The sequence below is a fragment of the Zingiber officinale genome, chromosome 3A (genome assembly GCF_018446385.1).
Source record: "Zingiber officinale cultivar Zhangliang chromosome 3A, Zo_v1.1, whole genome shotgun sequence".
NCBI lineage: Eukaryota > Viridiplantae > Streptophyta > Magnoliopsida > Zingiberales > Zingiberaceae > Zingiber > Zingiber officinale.
The window spans coordinates 16,503,225-16,520,556 of record NC_055990.1 but is presented as its reverse complement, the minus strand read 5'-3'; the positions used below and the strand labels follow the sequence as shown (position 1 = coordinate 16,520,556).

Genomic DNA, 17,332 nt, shown 5'->3' with positions numbered 1-17,332 from the left:
AATAATTTGTAAATAAAGAATTCTCTGTGTAAGATCAAATACAAGAAATACAAACAAGAATCACAACCTATGTTACAAAGAAATCGAAAACTATTTATAGCGTGAACATTTACTTAGCTTGGCTTTTTCTTACTTGGAATAGCCTATTGGTGGTGGAATATGTAGCAGCATTTGTTCTCTCGTACACCCAAGAACCAGCAATGAATAGCGGAGAAGAAGAAGTTCATTTGAATCCTTGTGAACATCTTTATATCCGCGGATTAGGGCTCCCAATCGATTGATCTTACCCTCAATTGATTGTCACGTCAAATCCAAGCAAATCCAACTGTCCAAACCTCGCAACAACTCTTTTCTGCTTCTCCCAATCGATTACCTAATCAATTATGAGGCTTCAATCGATCACTTGATCGATTCAGAAATTCACTGTTCGCTCGCGGATTTCTCTCAATCGATCAGCCAATTGATTTATTTATTGTCGCGAACTTCTTCTCCTAATATATTACTTAATCAATTGAGTGGCTTTAATCGATCATCTAATCGATTCAGAAGCCATTGATTATCACGAGAAACCTCCCAGTCGATCAACTAACTAATTGATTATCTGATTGACCCCTCCAATCGATTACCTAATCGATTAGTAAGTAGTAAAAAGTTGCTCTAAACGAGCTTCGTTTCGTATTTGAAATCACCTTGTTTCGATATACCTTCAGAAATTTGCTATGTCAGAATTTCTTGTTTCATACCAACTCCTTATTGGATTTACGACAGTCAAGTGTCCAGTTAACCTTTGACCCACTTGGACCTTCTCTTTGCCAACTTTCCGTTGGACTTCTGATCACCAAGTACGGTTCTCCTTAACCCACTTAGATTTTCTTCTTGTTTAACCTTAATTAGGGTTTTCCCTTTGTCAACGTGCGATTCTTCTTAACTCACTTGGACTTTTCTTTGCCTATCGCAGTTAGGACTTCTCTTTGCCAACTTACGGTCCTTTTTGACCCACTTGAACTTTCCTTTGTCTAACTGTTGTTAAGACTTTTCTCTTGCATAACTCTTGAGTTAAAACTTTGCCTTGTCTAACCTTCAATTAAGATTTTACCTTAACCTAACTTCCAATTAGGATTTTTTCTGTCAAGTCTCTAGTCCTTCAAGACCTACTTAACTTCTCTCCTGCATATTATCAAGTATTCTGTCAACCTTGACATCTTGTCATATATTATCCAAACATCGAAATTCAAATTCGAATTCATTCAAGTTTAGTCAACCTTGACCCGAAGTCGATTGTACTAACAATCTCCTAACACTAATTTGCCTCAGAGGGCAGCGTCAGATGAGAAGCAGCCTGTCATCGTCATTGCATTTGCATCCTTCCATCATTGTCGACCCTCCCATCGCGGACTCTCTCGTCATGGCAGACCCTCCTTTGGATGTTGCTTTGGCAGAAGGAGCTCCAAACCTTTTTCGCTCAGTTACTGTCAATCTCTCCAAACCTCCCTAGCTCAGCTGTTGTTAATATCATATAATATATCCAGTATACTAAATTTTTTAATATTTTTTCTGCCCCAAGTTATAAAACAGACCTTAACAAAATATTATATAATATCATAAGTATTTTCTCTAATATTTATATAATATTATAAGCATTTTTTCCTTTTTTAATCAAATTAATTAACATCCAAATTAAAATTTCAGTTCAATTAATTTGAAAGTTTAATTTTTTTCCCTAGAATATAAATTATTTCAGTGAAATTGATTCGGTCTTGAGTTTTAAAATTTTAAATCTGATTAAATTGAATTCAGCTATAAAGTGAGAGTTGTATTGATTTCGTAATTCATGACAGCTATATTTTTCTTATTCCCAATTTCAATTTATTTAATTGGTATTTTATCAATTTAATTTGTTCAATTTTTTACAAAAATTCGGTCATTCGGTCAAATTTAAAAAAATTATTTGATCAGTTTCAATTTAAATAATTCAGTCAATTAATGATTAACCGATTACTCTCCAAGCAGTCCGTTAATCAGTCCGTGAAATTATAAGCAACTTGATCAAGTAACCACCTTAAACTCAACCATAATTTTCTTGTCAATTTGGCCGTGATTTTGAGATTGACAACTGTTTGATCAATTAGATAAATGCCAATAAATGTACAATATAATTGTTTGTGGATCATTTAGATCTAACAATGAGATCGACCCAAGTACCCATGCATCAGTTGTTCTAACCTGTTCAAATTTGACAAGGTTGGATTCAAACGGAGTGTCTTGTTTTTTTTTTTCTAAATCTTCGAATTAAAGATGACGATGATTGTTTAGAGATAACACAAAAGACAAGTCTTTCCTAAGTGTTTGATTTACAAACAACCAGCGGACAACTAAGCTGACAGTGATTCCAGTAGTGCACAGCTTACTAATATCTTTAATTTTCTACCGATCATGGATCAACCATCAGTTGGTCATTTGAGCATATAAGAGCCATCGAGTCCAGTCTATGCGGGCTAATTAAACCACATTATCGGTAATACTCAGAAGGCTTCACTTTTTACCATGTTCTGCAGTCAGTCATGTACTGTCTTAATAACCTTTGCGTGGCTTTTATGATTTTTTTTTAATTCCTCGATGTCTTCTGATTAGTCCAGCATCTGTAGGCCAGAATTGCAAGATGTGATTATAGAAGAAATAATTTTTCTTTGCAGATTCTTGTAGTCTAAAGATAGCTTTACATCCCAAGTAGAATTATCCCTGTTACAACAAAATCAAAGCTTCAGAATCAAAGCCAAATGCGACAGTGGATGGCAGAAAATTGATACCTGTCCATTTTATCTGTATTACAGAGACCTTCCAACATCGGGACAAAAATAGATAAAATGGTTTGGAGTGCATTTCTCTCATCTTCCTTGTCTATCTGCATAAATATCTACTTCGGTCATTGAGGTTCTTATATTCAAAGTTAAATGTTGTGTGAATGCAAGTTTGCAACTCCAAAACTACAATGAGGTTCTGCATTGCATAAGATGGCATTATGAAATAATCCAGTCTTACATCTTCTCCAGGAATAAAAGGGGGTAGTCCAGAACCATCAGATTTCAACACAGCGTGTAGATGAGCCAACAATTTTGGCGGCAATCCATATACATGTGGTTTATCGGCATTGGACAACCACGTACCTCGAACCATGTGGGTGTTTCTACCATTAGCAGCATCCAATGGCTGATTTCCATGGCCATCATTGTCAGGAGTATCAAAATCTACATGTATAAAATTATAAATAATTTACATCTGATGTAGCATGAATTGTCTGGCAAGAACATTACTACAATTCTTTCTTTTTCCTGGCAAATTGTGTTTCTCATCCATAGAAATAGGAGATAGGATTGTGCTCATTTTGCTTTTTGCAGAAAAGAGTGCAAGCATGTTAAAGGTGTTATGAAAATATAACACATATGAGATAAACATAGTATGATTTGCATGAAAATCTAGGAGAGAAACACAAGCGAGAAAGGATGTCACACTATGAGCAAGAGAAATCATACAGTAATCAGTCAGAGGACAAGGATGATTCCTCATACAATGATGAAATGCTCAGTGCAATTTTCAATGTTTCAATGTCACATTATTTTCTCTGTTATATCCATGTGCAGTGCAGCCATATATAGGTGCGATCACAACTCTAAGAAAGATGCGGAAATAGGTGACGCCTTAAATTGGGATGAACTTGAATTGTGATGGTATGATGTACGGGCCCACTGACTCAGCCTATTGTTGATACTTATTGTTTGACGACTCTAGATAGGGTTAGTGAACTTGATTCTATTTAGAGCTTTCTGGTGCACCGTTCCTGATGAAACTGTGTTGATTTGTGGACCTAACCTGGTTTGTCCTAATCTGCTTACTCTCAAAGGATGAAAGGATTGACAACCTAGTATACTAGTCTCAATTGTGTTGAGGGAACTAACATTGATATGATCCACCGGACCTGAGGAACATGAAACATTCGCAAGCAATTCAGCCGCTAAAACCCATATGAACCTTTTCACACTGAAGAAGAAATCAACAACTCTCTTCAAAAAGGTTGACTGACTCACTGCTACAAAATCCAAGGTCTTACACATTAGCAACTATACAAACGGGAAGTTCTCTGGTTTCATGCATTTTTCTAATCGGCTAGAAGGTTTTGGATGAGCATTACAAGCATAAACATGATTATTGCAACAAGCATAACAAGATGAATTCAAATGTTAAATAAAAGGAATATAGCAAATCTGTACCAAAAATTCAGAGAACAATCCATCATATAATCCCCGAGTAGATCTAGTCATTTATGTGCAGGATTGACAAGTATATTTTGTACCTATCAGACAAATTCAACATGTTTAATTATCCTGATCTATGCTACTTTGATAACAGACAATTAAAATGCACACTCAGATCAATCTAGAAATATCATTATCCATTATTTGGAATGCTAAAACAAGTAACCTAAAAAGGACAAACATAACAAGGTCATTATCTGATTGAGTTGGCCAAGTTAATTTCATGAAGTTAATCCCAATTATTTTATGAATATGAAGCCAGTTTGGTTGTGTCAGCAATCCGGATAAATAATTATAAATTGACACTATTAGATAATTTAATTTTGTTGATACAAGTCATAGCATATATAATCATCACAATTCAAGTCGACAGCCCATGCAATTGAAAAAGAAAATCAATAAGGAAGAATGAGTCAGGATAGAGGCATACAGTGTAGAAACAAGTGTACAATCAATAGTTGCAAAGATATTCTTTACTAATCCTTGTCATTAAAGATACAAAAAAAGGACAATTTGAATTGCTGGCCTGCTATTTATTGACATGACAAGAAATGAAATGCATTTATAGAAAGTGAAACAATTGGAAGAGATTGTAGAATAGAAAATAGGCAATTATATTGAGGATCAGACAAGCAGATTCGTTCCTATACTACAGAAGGGCTTAGATTAGCACATTAACGTTTGAGACTGTATATAGATATAGATATTTATACAGATATAGAAACCAAAAAAGCCAAAACGTGGAAATTGATTGTTTGTTTGGATATGACCTCATAAGAAGTTCACTAACAGAAACTTCAACATCATAATGTGGAAAGGAAAAGGGATTAAAGCATTGTGCAGTTTGTAGATATAAGGTAATATCTCACAAATGCATCCTCTGTGTAACCACTTGAATAGATAGCCAATATCATAAAACTTCAAGTAACAGATTGCAGTTTAACAATAGAGCATATCATTTGAGTTAGTTATGTCATAATAGAATGATTCCTCGTGATCAAATTTGCTAACAAGTATAATCATACTGAATGAAGCATAATAAGAATATTACCTAGCGGAATAACATCATAGAAGTTATCCCCTTTGGGAACAAAACCATAAAACATAAGGAAGTGTGAACTTGGTAAGCTCCCATAACTAAGGTAGCATTGGTTTCCTTTTTCACATGGTCGTGATACTGGAAATTTCAGGGTCTTGGTTACTGGGTCTACTCTACCATAATGAAGTATGTGTGGGCACAGCTGTAACAAGAAGATAATAACAAAATATCAGCAAAGGGGCAAAATCATAACCAATAGTATTGACTCATTTAGAGTGGATATCCTACTGAGTGGTTCAAGAACCCAGCAACAGGAACCAAGCAAGTTCTTAGCTTTCCATCAGCAAAAACCACCTTCATGCTATTTGAGTACCAAAGCTCACAAGCCCACAGAAATTTATCCCAAGTATACAGCTTTGGTTCAAAAATGTCAGGATAATTATCGCATTGTTGTGGGCATAATGCATCAAATTGTTGGCGTAAGTGCTGAAATCAGGGATAAAATTGTTGCATTAAGAACAGTGGTTGTTTTTCATGCTGAAAAGAAAAAAAATGGAAATAAATTACCTCTTTAGATTGCAATAATTCTTCAAAGAGCAGGGTTCCTTCTAATGCAGCAAGTGCATCAACTCGAAAATTCAACCCTGGTCAATAAAAAATCACATTAACCATAACGGGAAAGAATAGAAGAGAACAGAGTTACAGAAGAATAAGCATATAATTTATACAAGATTTGACAAGGAACGATTTCTTTTCTTCTTATCATATGTGTTTAAAGGAGCATTACATAAGAATTCAGTAATGCTTTCAGCTCTACAGAACCAACAGGGCAATTCTATAAACAACTAAGGAGGAAAAGAAAGCAATACTAACTAAAATAAAAGGGGCAAATGCCCAAACAAAACCCTTCTGGTTCACAGACCTCAGCTTTCACCCATCATTTTTAAAACTCCCTGTAACTGCCAATGAAAAAATAATGCTAAATTTAGCCCCAAAACACTGTTTTAATCTACATACAACTGTGAAATCCTATTTCAGTAAACCAGGCCCGTTAACCCATTACCAAAATTAACCCATAGCAGAAGCTTAACCAAAACCTAACTTTTCTGCCTCCCTCTCACCATTGCTATGAGCTCCTACTGACATACTCCACGTCATGATTTTGACATTGGATCACAGACCTTTGCTATCTCTGATGGCCCTTGTGATCTCTTTTCCATTCGTCTCCAATGAAATTTAGTGGATTTCCTTTTAAGAGAGACTGGGGTTCCTCAACCTTCCTTTTCCAACAGCAGACAACTCGCAATTGGGTATTCATCTCTACCAGGGCAAAGATCAAAGAGAACTTGTACAGCTTCCAAAGATATTTTTTTCCTCTTAACATTAATGAAGGGGAGCCTTGGCGCAACGGTAAAGTTGTTGCTTTGTGACCAAAAGGTCACGGGTTCGAATCCTGAAAACAGCCTCTTGCAAAAAAAAGCAGGGTAAGGCTGCGTACAATGAATCCTTCCCCGGACCCCGCATAGCAGAGCTTCGGACTGCCCTTTTTTTTTTTTTAACATTAATGAGAGACATTTCTTTCCTCCATCTGCAAGTGTTTCTTGCAGCCCCAGTGCATGTGGCTTTGATCCAATCTCATGAAAAGACCAAGAGTAGAAGAATCTTCTCAAATCTCTAATCAACTCATTACAATCAAAAGCAACAATCACAGAGGAAGGTATCCTTATTTGACCTTGTTTAGTTCTGTTGACATTATTTATTTGTTAAATTATTTATCTAATGCATCTTTAAAATCAGTAGGTTTTAGTATTATTGAACTGTTACCAACAGTTGAGTCCTGCATATGCTTTTACAAATGTTTACGATAGTTAGTTAATGAATGAGAAATGAACTGTATTCTAAGATGAAATAACAGTGAATGTAATAAAGAGACGCTGATAATATGATGATGAATTTAGACCTCAATTTAGCTCATTGGCAGATATGCTAGCATTATGCCTGTAGCACACTCAATTGATCGTCAACAAATGTGTATCACCCCCTACTAGTGCTAATAGTCATACTCATACCCATCTTTGAGTGCATGGGGTGTACCACTTCGTAGTGTCATAGTGCAAGGAAAATCCCACTTTTGATCGTGCATTTAGAACTCAATGAACATTCCAATCAATTCCTGTTTCTACTTAATATGTACTCACAGAACTATTCTATGCTTATTGTTTAAGTTAGAATAAATTATTACTTTAATCATATTTCCTTTTGTGTTCTGAATTAGTGAGTAAAAAGGAATAACTGGATAAAAGCAAACATTATTAGCACTCCTACTTATTCCAATGAATGATACAGTGAATGTTGGTGGGATTTTGGCACAGCTTTGTGAACTTAGTCCCTGCCAAAGCAAAGGGTTGACTTGGGGCATGACAATGCCGTTGTTAAGGTTAAAACATTACTTGGGGTAATGTAAGTACCTTATTTCATCTGGGTGTTGATAGTGAGTTATTCAAAATGGGGACCTTGTCCTTTATTCTTTTGTGAAAAAATGTGAGCATTTTTATATGAACTCAAATGACGCACCATTTCGACCTAAAAAAATGGCACACCTTCATAACTCAGATCAAAAATAGTAAGCCCAAAGTAGTCTCAAAACTTGGAAAATGTGAATACAATTGAACAAAATACATTTTTTTCTACGGTTGCATAGGAAAATATATACAGTCGATCAGTGTTGCACCCAGGCCCCCTAGTTAATCACACTTTTGGTGGTGTTTATACTACACTAATCAAATTTACTTATCTTGAATGTTTCAGAATTCAGAGTAACCAAATTACACTGAGAGATACCTCATACCTGTATTGAATTCTGTAGGTAATGTGTCAAAATAAATCTTGAACTTGGAATTTGGATTAAATCTTTCCCTCATGCTCCATAACAACAACATAGTCTCAGGAGTTATATCATCCAACTTCTTCAAGACATCAAACTGGAATTACAATAAGGAAATCAGAGAGAAATAAACAATGTAGTTTCAAGAGCTTAATGGAGCAGAAAAATGACTTTCAGATCAACTGTCCTTTTTTCCATTAGAACATACCTAAAATGAAGTAAGGAACTCTGAAAAAATTCAAACATTACTATGCAGTGAAAGTCTATACTGTTAGTTATAATGTCAAAAAAACACGAAAGACCTCCCTTTTCGAGTTTCGACACGGGTCAACATGTAGGCAATATGAAATTGCCACTATATCTTGGAAAAAGCAAACTGAAAGTCACTAAGTGTGCGTCGTTACAATTTTGACAAGATCTGATCAAGTACCCAAAATGACAAAAAAAAAAAAACAGAGTAGCAGGAATTGTAACATCATACCATGTCAGAATTATAAACAAGGTCCTCAGATATGATGAGTGATTCTGGGATTTCTAAAGCAATGCCCCCAATGCTCATATCTTCTAGTGCAACTGCTCCTCTTCCAGCTTCCTCGAAATCTGTAGGCAATAAGAATGTAAAGTTTCTCTTTACAAGGTAAACTAAGAGGGCATTTCAATACTACATCAAGCAATTGCTTGAACAGAAGCTCTTTTTCCTTTATACCACTCACATACATGTTACAAAAAAAAAAAAAAAAAAATCAAATTTGTTGATGCAAGAAAACAAAAATGCTCGATCATTATAATGAAATGCCAATACCTTATCTGCTTATATCAAACTTGCTTGTCAAAGTTGACACCTGGCTTTATTTATTTTATTTTTACAAGACAAAGGGAGTAAATGCGAATAAATAAATAAATAAATAACTAATCTACTTCTGAAAATGAGCGTTTTAAATGCAAACTTACAAGTTATTGACAGCATTGTTTTTAGACCATGATCTTGCCCCCACTTCAACAATAGCTCTTCAGAATCAGTACCAAACTTTTTAGCAGTCATTGTTTCAATGTTGTTGTCCCCCACAGTTTTAATCATAGCAAATATTGTATTGTGTACAAGATGAAGCACTTCAATGGATGAGTACTTAACATTTGAAATCAAAGAGCTCAGGTGTGCCAGTATAAAGTTAAGGGATTCTAGCTCATTCCTAGGGCTGAATGGACCAATGTCATCATCTCCAGCAAAGTAGAGTTCTATCTGCCAGTTAAAGAAACTAGATAATCCATCACTAAAGCATAACAAATGCATCAAGATGATGTACAAGACAGAATAAGCATTGTACCTCATTCATGTGCAATATTCTTGCAGTTCGGACTAACTTATCCGCTATTTGAAGTGCCTCTTCAATGGATGAATGCAGTGGCAGAACAAACTTGAATTGCAGTTGTCTAACATCCAATAACCTCTGACAAGAGGCAAAATTGCATGAATAATTTAAAACAAGATAGCTCGCAATGCTACATTTTAAAAAAAAACAACAATCAACATTCTAAAAACCGGCAGCCTTGAGATCTGTACTTGATATAATTTAATTTTTACCATAAATGAAGTAGACCAACGCAATTTATTATGTAGCAAAAAAAAAAGTGCATCTATGAACATTCATATAGGAAATATGACATTGTTACGATCTAAATATGGTCTCTTTCCTAAACGCTCGCACTTTTGGGATTCGTGATGAGTCGATCAAATTCCATTAACAAGGTCGATACTTGAATTTGACAAAAGATTTCTACCCCAGTCTAACACCCGATAGCCAAAAGCTCTTTTGTCCTTGGATCAATAGAGCAAAATGCATCATTGTTTTTCCCGCAGTGTAAAACAAACAAAGACGGCTCCTCGCTCAGTGAGGCTTTAGTAATACTCACCTGCTTCTCTGCGAACAGCGGATCATCCTCCGATAGAGGTGGAAGGCAGAAGGCAATCAATCCGCTTTCCTGCACTTGCTCCAAGGCGACTCCAGCCATGGTTTCTTTACTCAGTCAGAACAGCCAGAGAGATATCCAAACGTCTCGATCGACCTACGGGAGATGGGTTTAGGGTTCTACCACACAGCTGTGAGGCTGTCCTGTAATTTATAGCGACATTTTTTTTAAAAAAAAAAGGTCTTAAATATTAAAAAAAAAACTAAATTTTCTTAAAATATTAAATTCATTTTAAAATGACTTCTTAAAGTCAATGAGATGCGCACGTGCTCACTCGTTCCGACTGGTTCTTGAACCAACCAAAGGCCAAGCACGACTCGTTCCCACAGGTCAACCGTACGTGTCGGACGCGGGGCAGGATTGGGTCCACCCACCCTGCGCAAATGTTGATGATGACTTGGTAGTTAATTCGGTCAAGTCAGTCCTTCTTCTTCTTCCTTTTTTATGAGCTCATTAGCCGCCTACTCCTCCCTCATCTCCTCTCCCTCCACCTAGTACTCTAGAACCCCTCTTCCTCTTCTGCTGCGCGCATTTCCTTCCTCGTCGTCTTCTCGTCTCGGCTCGTCTCGTCTCGTCTCGACTCTATGGAAAGAGAAGAAGCCATGAGGAGGGATAAGCAAGCCATGGAAGGGAGCAACGACGAAGAGTGCCTGCTACCACCGCAGCCCAAGCGGCGGAGAATTGCAAGGTAAACTGCAAGCCTTCCCTTCTTTTTCTCGATCAGTAATTTAAGCCAATCGTTCGGATGTCTCAGAAGTTGATATATGCATGGAATTAATAATAAATTAAAGATGATTGATTTTGATTCAAATGGAGCTTGAAGCTGACAATTACATCCAAACTAATTAAGCTTTAGATCAGATGTTTGTTCGTCTTGTTCGATGTGATGCATCGGCTAGATCTCTACGAAATTTAAGATCATCCAACAAACTGCCTCAGCCTTCGGAATTTAACAATTCTGCTCAGTGTGACAACATTCAAACCGGGCAAATTTGAGCACGCGGGCACATGTTATTGGAATTAAGAATTATTAATGGCGTTAATGATTGGAATGTCAAATTATAATACTTTTTAAAATTTCAAGATACATTTTGATACTTTTCCGAAATGATTTATTTTTATTTTTATTTTACATTCGGATAAGTACGTTTGACTTGTCTACCTCCGACGACACCAGCTGGAATTCGTTTTGTTAATTTTTTGTTCTTTTAGCCCTTTATGTTCTCATTATTGGGAATTCCCTCTTGCTAGATACTTTGTCGAGGCCCTGCGAAGGCATCATCTGACCCAGTTTTTCTCAAAACTGGAGCCCATCGTCCGTAGAATCGTAAGACGTGATGTGACCCTTCTCATTTTAACCCTCTATGTTTCCAGTTTTGCATCTTTTCCTTTCACATCCCAGAATTTGCGCGCTGACTTTGATATTCTGCTTAAACAGGTCAGTGAAGAATTGGAGCGGGCTTTAGCAAGCAGGATGACTTCTGACAGGACCGTGGAAGGGTATCATACATTTTTTCCACCGAAGCCGATCTGAACTAATTAACACTCTATGCTGTTCAAAAGTTCTATGAAAAAATTTCACTTTTGCAGCCGTCCACCCAAACAAATTGAAGGGCATGATGACAACAAACTGCAGCTCCATTTCAGGAACAAACTGCCCCACACGATCTTGACTGGAGAGGACATACAAGGGGAGTTGGGTGCTGTTATCCATGTCCTGTTGTTTGATGCCAAAACTGGCCGCTATGTGACGTCTGGCCCTGAAGCCTCTGTGAAACTGGATGTTGTGGTCCTTCGTGGCGACTTCGACAAGGACGACTGGACGGCAACTGAGTTCGAGGGGTATGTCGTCAAGCCGCGCGAAGGGAGAAGGCCTCTTTTGATAGGGGAGACACAGGTTTGTTTGAAAGAGGGCCTAGGCACCCTTGGAAAGCTCAGCTTTACTGATAATTCTAGTTGGGACCGGAGTCGAAAATTCAGGCTTGGCCTCAAGGTTGCCGCGGGCTTCTGCGATGGCACGCGGATACGTGAGGCGAAGACGGAGGGGTTCATGGTCAAGGAACAGAGAGGTCTGTCTGAGCATGTTTGCCATTTTGCTCTTGTTCGATATATATGTTGTTCTCGACTTGAAACTATCTTTTTACAGCACACGGCAAACGTCACCCTCCTGTTTTGGAGGATGAAATATGGAGATTGGAAAGCATCGGAAAGGATGGGCCATATCAGAAGAAGTTGAATGAGGAAGGAATTAGAACAGTTGGAGATTTCCTTTTATCTTATAATCAGGATCCAAAAAAACTGCAGAATGTGAGTTTTATGCCAAAACAAGAAAAGATAAAATCCCTCATTCTGCGTATTATTGTCTGATGAATTGGTGATTTTGATCTAGATTCTTGGAAGCGGGATGTCAAAGAACAAGTGGGAGACGCTTGTGAATCATGCAACGACTGCTGTATTAGATGGAAAATTATATGTCTACTATTTGGATGAGACAAAGCAAGTCGGTGCAATCTTCAACAGTGGATACGTATTCTGTGGATTAATTGAGAATGAGCAGTTCACGGCACAAGAATGCCTCAATGATGATCATCAGAAGGTTACTTGCTTGTGTGAATTAGCAAAAATTTAGTTAAAATAAGCTGATGAGTAGTGGTGGTAGATTGATGGTGTACAATGTTTGTCCAATGCAGGGTTTAGCAGATAGATTGATGCACAAGGCATATGACAATTGGAAAGATGTGCGTGATTATGATGAGAACCTGAAATTCATACAGAGTGAGGGCGCAATCGCATCACAAGGAGCTGCATTACCAAGTTCTTCTTCTCCCATTGGCCACCTTGGCATGCTGAATGAGACGGAAGACGCAGTGAATGACGATGCAAGGCTTTCGCCTGCTGAACACATCGAACAACATCCATATAGAAGTAGGACCTTCGATGGTTTGTCCCCCCTCGACGAAGGATTCATTCGCTCCTGGACTCAACAGATGATCGACGACAAAAATTTGTTCTGCTCCGACATGATTGGTTTGGCTTCATCAACTTCATCGTACAATGACCGCAATCTTGACGATGAAGAAAATGTTAGGCCCAGAACGAATGTGGTTAATTGGGTGACAATTGTGGCAGCCTTGAGGTGGGCAATTTTTATCCGGAGAAAAGCCGCTGAAAGAAGAAACTAGAGTTGGAGATGTGCAAGATTAGGAGGGGAAACTATATCCTAATTATGAACCGATTATAACCTTTATTGGGAAAAGCTAAATTAAAAACTAGGTATTCTAATGTTATTGATATTCTTCTTCAATCCGAATAATTATTTAGTTTCTTAACATTTTTTCCCTTAAAGAGTAAATCAATCTTATATCTTATTTAGGCTAACAGTGTTGAGCATGTTTGAAAATTTTAGACATCAAATTGGTAGAAATTTCGAGATTAGAGATTGAAAAATAAAATTAAATGGAAAATTAAATTTGGTTAGTAAATAAAATATTTTAAACATCTAAAAAAGTATTAGTATTATTCGAGTAAAATTTTCTTGACTTTCAGTAAAATCAAGAAAGTGCTCAACGACGTCCCAACAAATTATTTAAATAGAGAATTATATACTAACTGTGATATAAAAAATTTTTTAAACCAGACATTAACTATATTGCTTTCCTAGAGTAACAAACAAAACCAGAACATATTGCCAATTTGATCAACAAGACACCTTATTATATCAATAGCTGATTATACTCATTCCAGATGTTCCTTACATCCCATCTTCAAATTATATGAAAGAAGTTAAATCAGCCGATAAGCGCAGCTCTTTAAACATTAAAAAGATCTCAAAATGCAAAAGTATTGTGAGGAAAAATATATTTTGCATGCTGGATTACAAGAAAGGACGACCCAAAGGTATTTATTATTAACGCATAACATTGTTCACGAGAGGCACTTGATTAGTCGCATCAATTATTTCTATTATGATTTGAGGCACTTGATTAGTCGCATCAATTGAAGGCCCGTTGGTACCTTTATGTATTTACCCTGAAGGATGAGCTAGGTAAAGAATGTATGAGACAGTCTGCTCTGTTTACTTGGTACAAAAAATTTGAAGTTCGTCCATAAATCACATTTTATCTGCTTTTTTGTCCACTCACTGTCTAACGGTAATAATTTTCTTTCCTTCCTAATTAAACTCTCCGATGAATCAACAGCCCCTACAGAAAGCTTGCAAGCTCACAATGAGCTTGCGACAAGCTCGCTGCCGCAGTCTAGCTGCAAACTCAAAGCCAAGCTGTCGCAAGTTTCCCATCTTTTTCCTTTCCCTTTTCCTTTTTCTTTCCATCTTTCCTCTTTCCTTTTCACAAATCACAATTAACCATTTTTCAATTATTTTCCCTATTCTGTCCACCGTCCACCTCTGAGGTAAATACACCGTCAGAGAAGTGGCATGATTTAGCTAACAATAATAAGCTAAAAGAAACATGGGACTGCTAGTATGGACAATGTGAAACAAACATGACACGAACAGCACCAATTCATCTATTGCCACCAGAACTTCAACATAGAACAGTTAATTAACATAACAATCCATATCGCTGATGACTTTGCAGCTACTAGTATTTATGAAGATAAGAAGAAATATCACAAGCAAAGCCACAAAGAGAGCGTGCCAAAAATCGTGTTAAGTATCAAAGCATGTTCTTGTCTGGACTGGAATGTGTCAAGCCATCACTGTCCAGGGAGAACAGAAACGATGTACATGGATTATCAGAGATGCTCAGCTCAGAACAAAATTTGTAACCTATCATCATTCTAAATGTTTTCTCAACTTCTTGTGATTCAAAAATTTTAGAATTCAGGCATCCAATTCCAAATTTATTTTCATAGATCTATTCTCTTGATAAGACAAAATCAACAGAAAGGAGGTAGAACTCTTATAAATCATCGCAAATAGGTAACTATAGCAGATTGAATTCTAGTCCCAAAAGCATAATGAAACATGATAAAAATAATACTGCAACAGAACAACAAATGATGGTTAATTGTCCACAACATTATCAACGTACCACTTGTAGGTATCTGCAAGTCCTTCGCGGAGGGGGATCTTAGCCTCCCACCCCATTCCAGCCAGCATAGAGCTGTCCATGAGTTTTCTCGGCGTCCCATCGGGCTTCGTCTTGTCCCACACAAGATCACCCTGGAAGCCGACCACCTCCTTCACAAGCTCCGCGAGTTCCTTTATTGTCACCTCCTTACCACTCCCAACATTGACGTGCTCTAAGCCGGAGTACCGGTCCATTAGGAAGACCACCGCGTCGGCAAGATCATCGACGTGGAGGAACTCGCGCAGTGGAGAACCGGTGCCCCAGACGACGACCTCATTAGCGCCAGAGATCTTCGCGTTGTGGAAGCGTCGGATCAGGGCCGGGAGAACGTGGGAATTCTCCGGGTGGAAATTGTCCTGAGGGCCGTAGAGGTTGGTGGGCATGGCGGAGATTGCGTCGAGGCCGTGCTGGATCCGGTAAGCTTGGCACATCTTGATGCCAGCTATTTTCGCGACGGCATACCACTCGTTGGTAGGCTCGAGCGGGCCGGAGAGGAGGGCGGATTCCGGGATCGGCTGGGGGGCGTGCTTGGGGTAGATGCAGGAAGAGCCGAGAAAGAAGAGTTTGCTGACGGCTCCGCCGGTGCAGCGGAGGGAGGCATCGATGATGTTGGTCTGGATCTGTAGGTTGACGGCGATGAAATCGGCGGGGTAGGTGGAATTAGCGTGGATGCCACCGACCTTGGCAGCGGCGACGATGACGTAGCGAGGGCGTTCGGCGGCGAAGAAAGCCTCGACGTCGGCCTGGCGAGTGAGATCGAGCTCGGCGTGGGTGCGAAGGAGGAGTTTAGTGAATCCGAGAGCGACGAGCTTGCGGTGGATGGCGGAGCCGACGAGGCCTCGGTGGCCGGCGACGAACACCTTCGCGTCGGTGTCGGAGAGGAACGAGGCGATCACCTCCGTCTGATCTTCCGGTGATGCTCCTGTGGATTCCATTAAGGAGACGAACGAGACGATGTCGCCGGAATCTGGCGACGGTGGAAAGGGGATTGCAATTTAATAAAGGGGCGACTGGTGCGGAGAAGGTCATGTGAGTGACACGTGATCCGAGATGGTTTAAGAATTTTTTCTTTTACAATTTAGAAATCATAAAAAAGATTTTAAAAATAAAATAAAATAAGGAAGAGAGCGGCGAGAAATGACCAAATGGGAGAAGAATCGGAAGGGGCGACGTGGCGGTGGTAATTTGTTTAAAATATAAAAATCATAAACAATTAAATATTTTAAAAAGAAATTTATAAGAGATAAAATTATTTAAACTCTTTCAAAATTACTTCACATGATACACAAATTATTATAATTTTCTAAATAAATTATTTGTATATATTAAGTACTTGGGCCGATTTATTTATATTTTATAATTGATTAATTGAAAACTATTTTCTAAATAATAATCTCATTGAAAGTAATAATAAAACTATTATAATTAAAGTCAATAAAAATATAAATAAGAAACTACAATAATTAACATATTAATTTATATATTATGAAATTTTAAGGTATTTTAATGTTGTGTACAGTTCAAATTGAAATTGATAATTTTATTTAGCATAAAATTAAAATTAAAATGGTAATCCAATTTAATTTATCGGATTTGGGTTATTATAAATGCTCGTCTCATATTCCTTTTTAACCTTAAAAATATCTTAGAATATCCCATTAAAAATCTCCAGGTATAAAATTATGTTCAGTAATTCCTAATATCCCCATCTTCATCGTTTCCGATGGTGGAGGTTTGAGGCCCTCATATCAATGCTGGAATGATTAGGCCCTTTAATATATAACGGTACATTGCAAAATAATTATACTGAATGGAAAATATTTTTTCTAATATTAAAGTGGACATAAGAATATTAACCATTTAAATGGATCTTCAAAAAAAAATCCTCTATTTATCTTGGTGTTTAATAATAAATTTATGTGAGACCGAATTAATCCTTTAAAAATAATAATAATAATAAATAAATAAATAAATAATGAAGGGACGAATGAATGCCCTAATACCCTTACATATTAATACCCACGAAGATACCCTTCTC

General features: G+C 37.5%; 3 protein-coding genes across 4 annotated transcripts; 1 reads left to right on the top strand and 2 right to left on the bottom strand.

The window, feature by feature from the left end:
* Positions 1-2,146: 2,146 nt before the first annotated feature.
* Positions 2,147-10,340, bottom strand: LOC122051184. The gene is made up of 11 exons (XM_042612167.1): positions 10,145-10,340; positions 9,559-9,681; positions 9,185-9,473; positions 8,715-8,833; positions 8,198-8,330; positions 5,917-5,993; positions 5,638-5,835; positions 5,362-5,551; positions 3,040-3,245; positions 2,808-2,902; positions 2,147-2,739 (listed from the first exon to the last, which is right to left on the bottom strand). The coding sequence occupies exons 1-11, from the start codon at positions 10,241-10,243 to the stop codon at positions 2,628-2,630; spliced, it is 1,641 nt and encodes a 546-aa protein (XP_042468101.1). The 5' UTR covers positions 10,244-10,340; the 3' UTR covers positions 2,147-2,627.
* Positions 10,341-10,655: 315 nt separating this feature from the next.
* Positions 10,656-13,488, top strand: LOC122051182 (calmodulin-binding protein 60 D-like). 2 transcript variants are annotated; one of them, XM_042612164.1, is made up of 7 exons: positions 10,656-10,889; positions 11,453-11,528; positions 11,640-11,701; positions 11,792-12,270; positions 12,348-12,508; positions 12,591-12,797; positions 12,892-13,488. In XM_042612164.1, the coding sequence occupies exons 1-7, from the start codon at positions 10,786-10,788 to the stop codon at positions 13,381-13,383; spliced, it is 1,581 nt and encodes a 526-aa protein (XP_042468098.1). In that variant the 5' UTR covers positions 10,656-10,785; the 3' UTR covers positions 13,384-13,488. The 2 variants fall into 2 exon arrangements, with proteins under 2 accessions (XP_042468098.1, XP_042468100.1); XM_042612166.1 differs by lacking the exon at positions 10,656-10,889 and having other exon boundaries at positions 11,456-11,535.
* Positions 13,489-15,049: 1,561 nt separating this feature from the next.
* Positions 15,050-16,288, bottom strand: LOC122051181 (probable GDP-L-fucose synthase 1). Its single transcript, XM_042612163.1, has one exon. The coding sequence runs from the start codon at positions 16,227-16,229 to the stop codon at positions 15,228-15,230; it is 1,002 nt and encodes a 333-aa protein (XP_042468097.1). The 5' UTR covers positions 16,230-16,288; the 3' UTR covers positions 15,050-15,227.
* Positions 16,289-17,332: the final 1,044 nt, after the last annotated feature.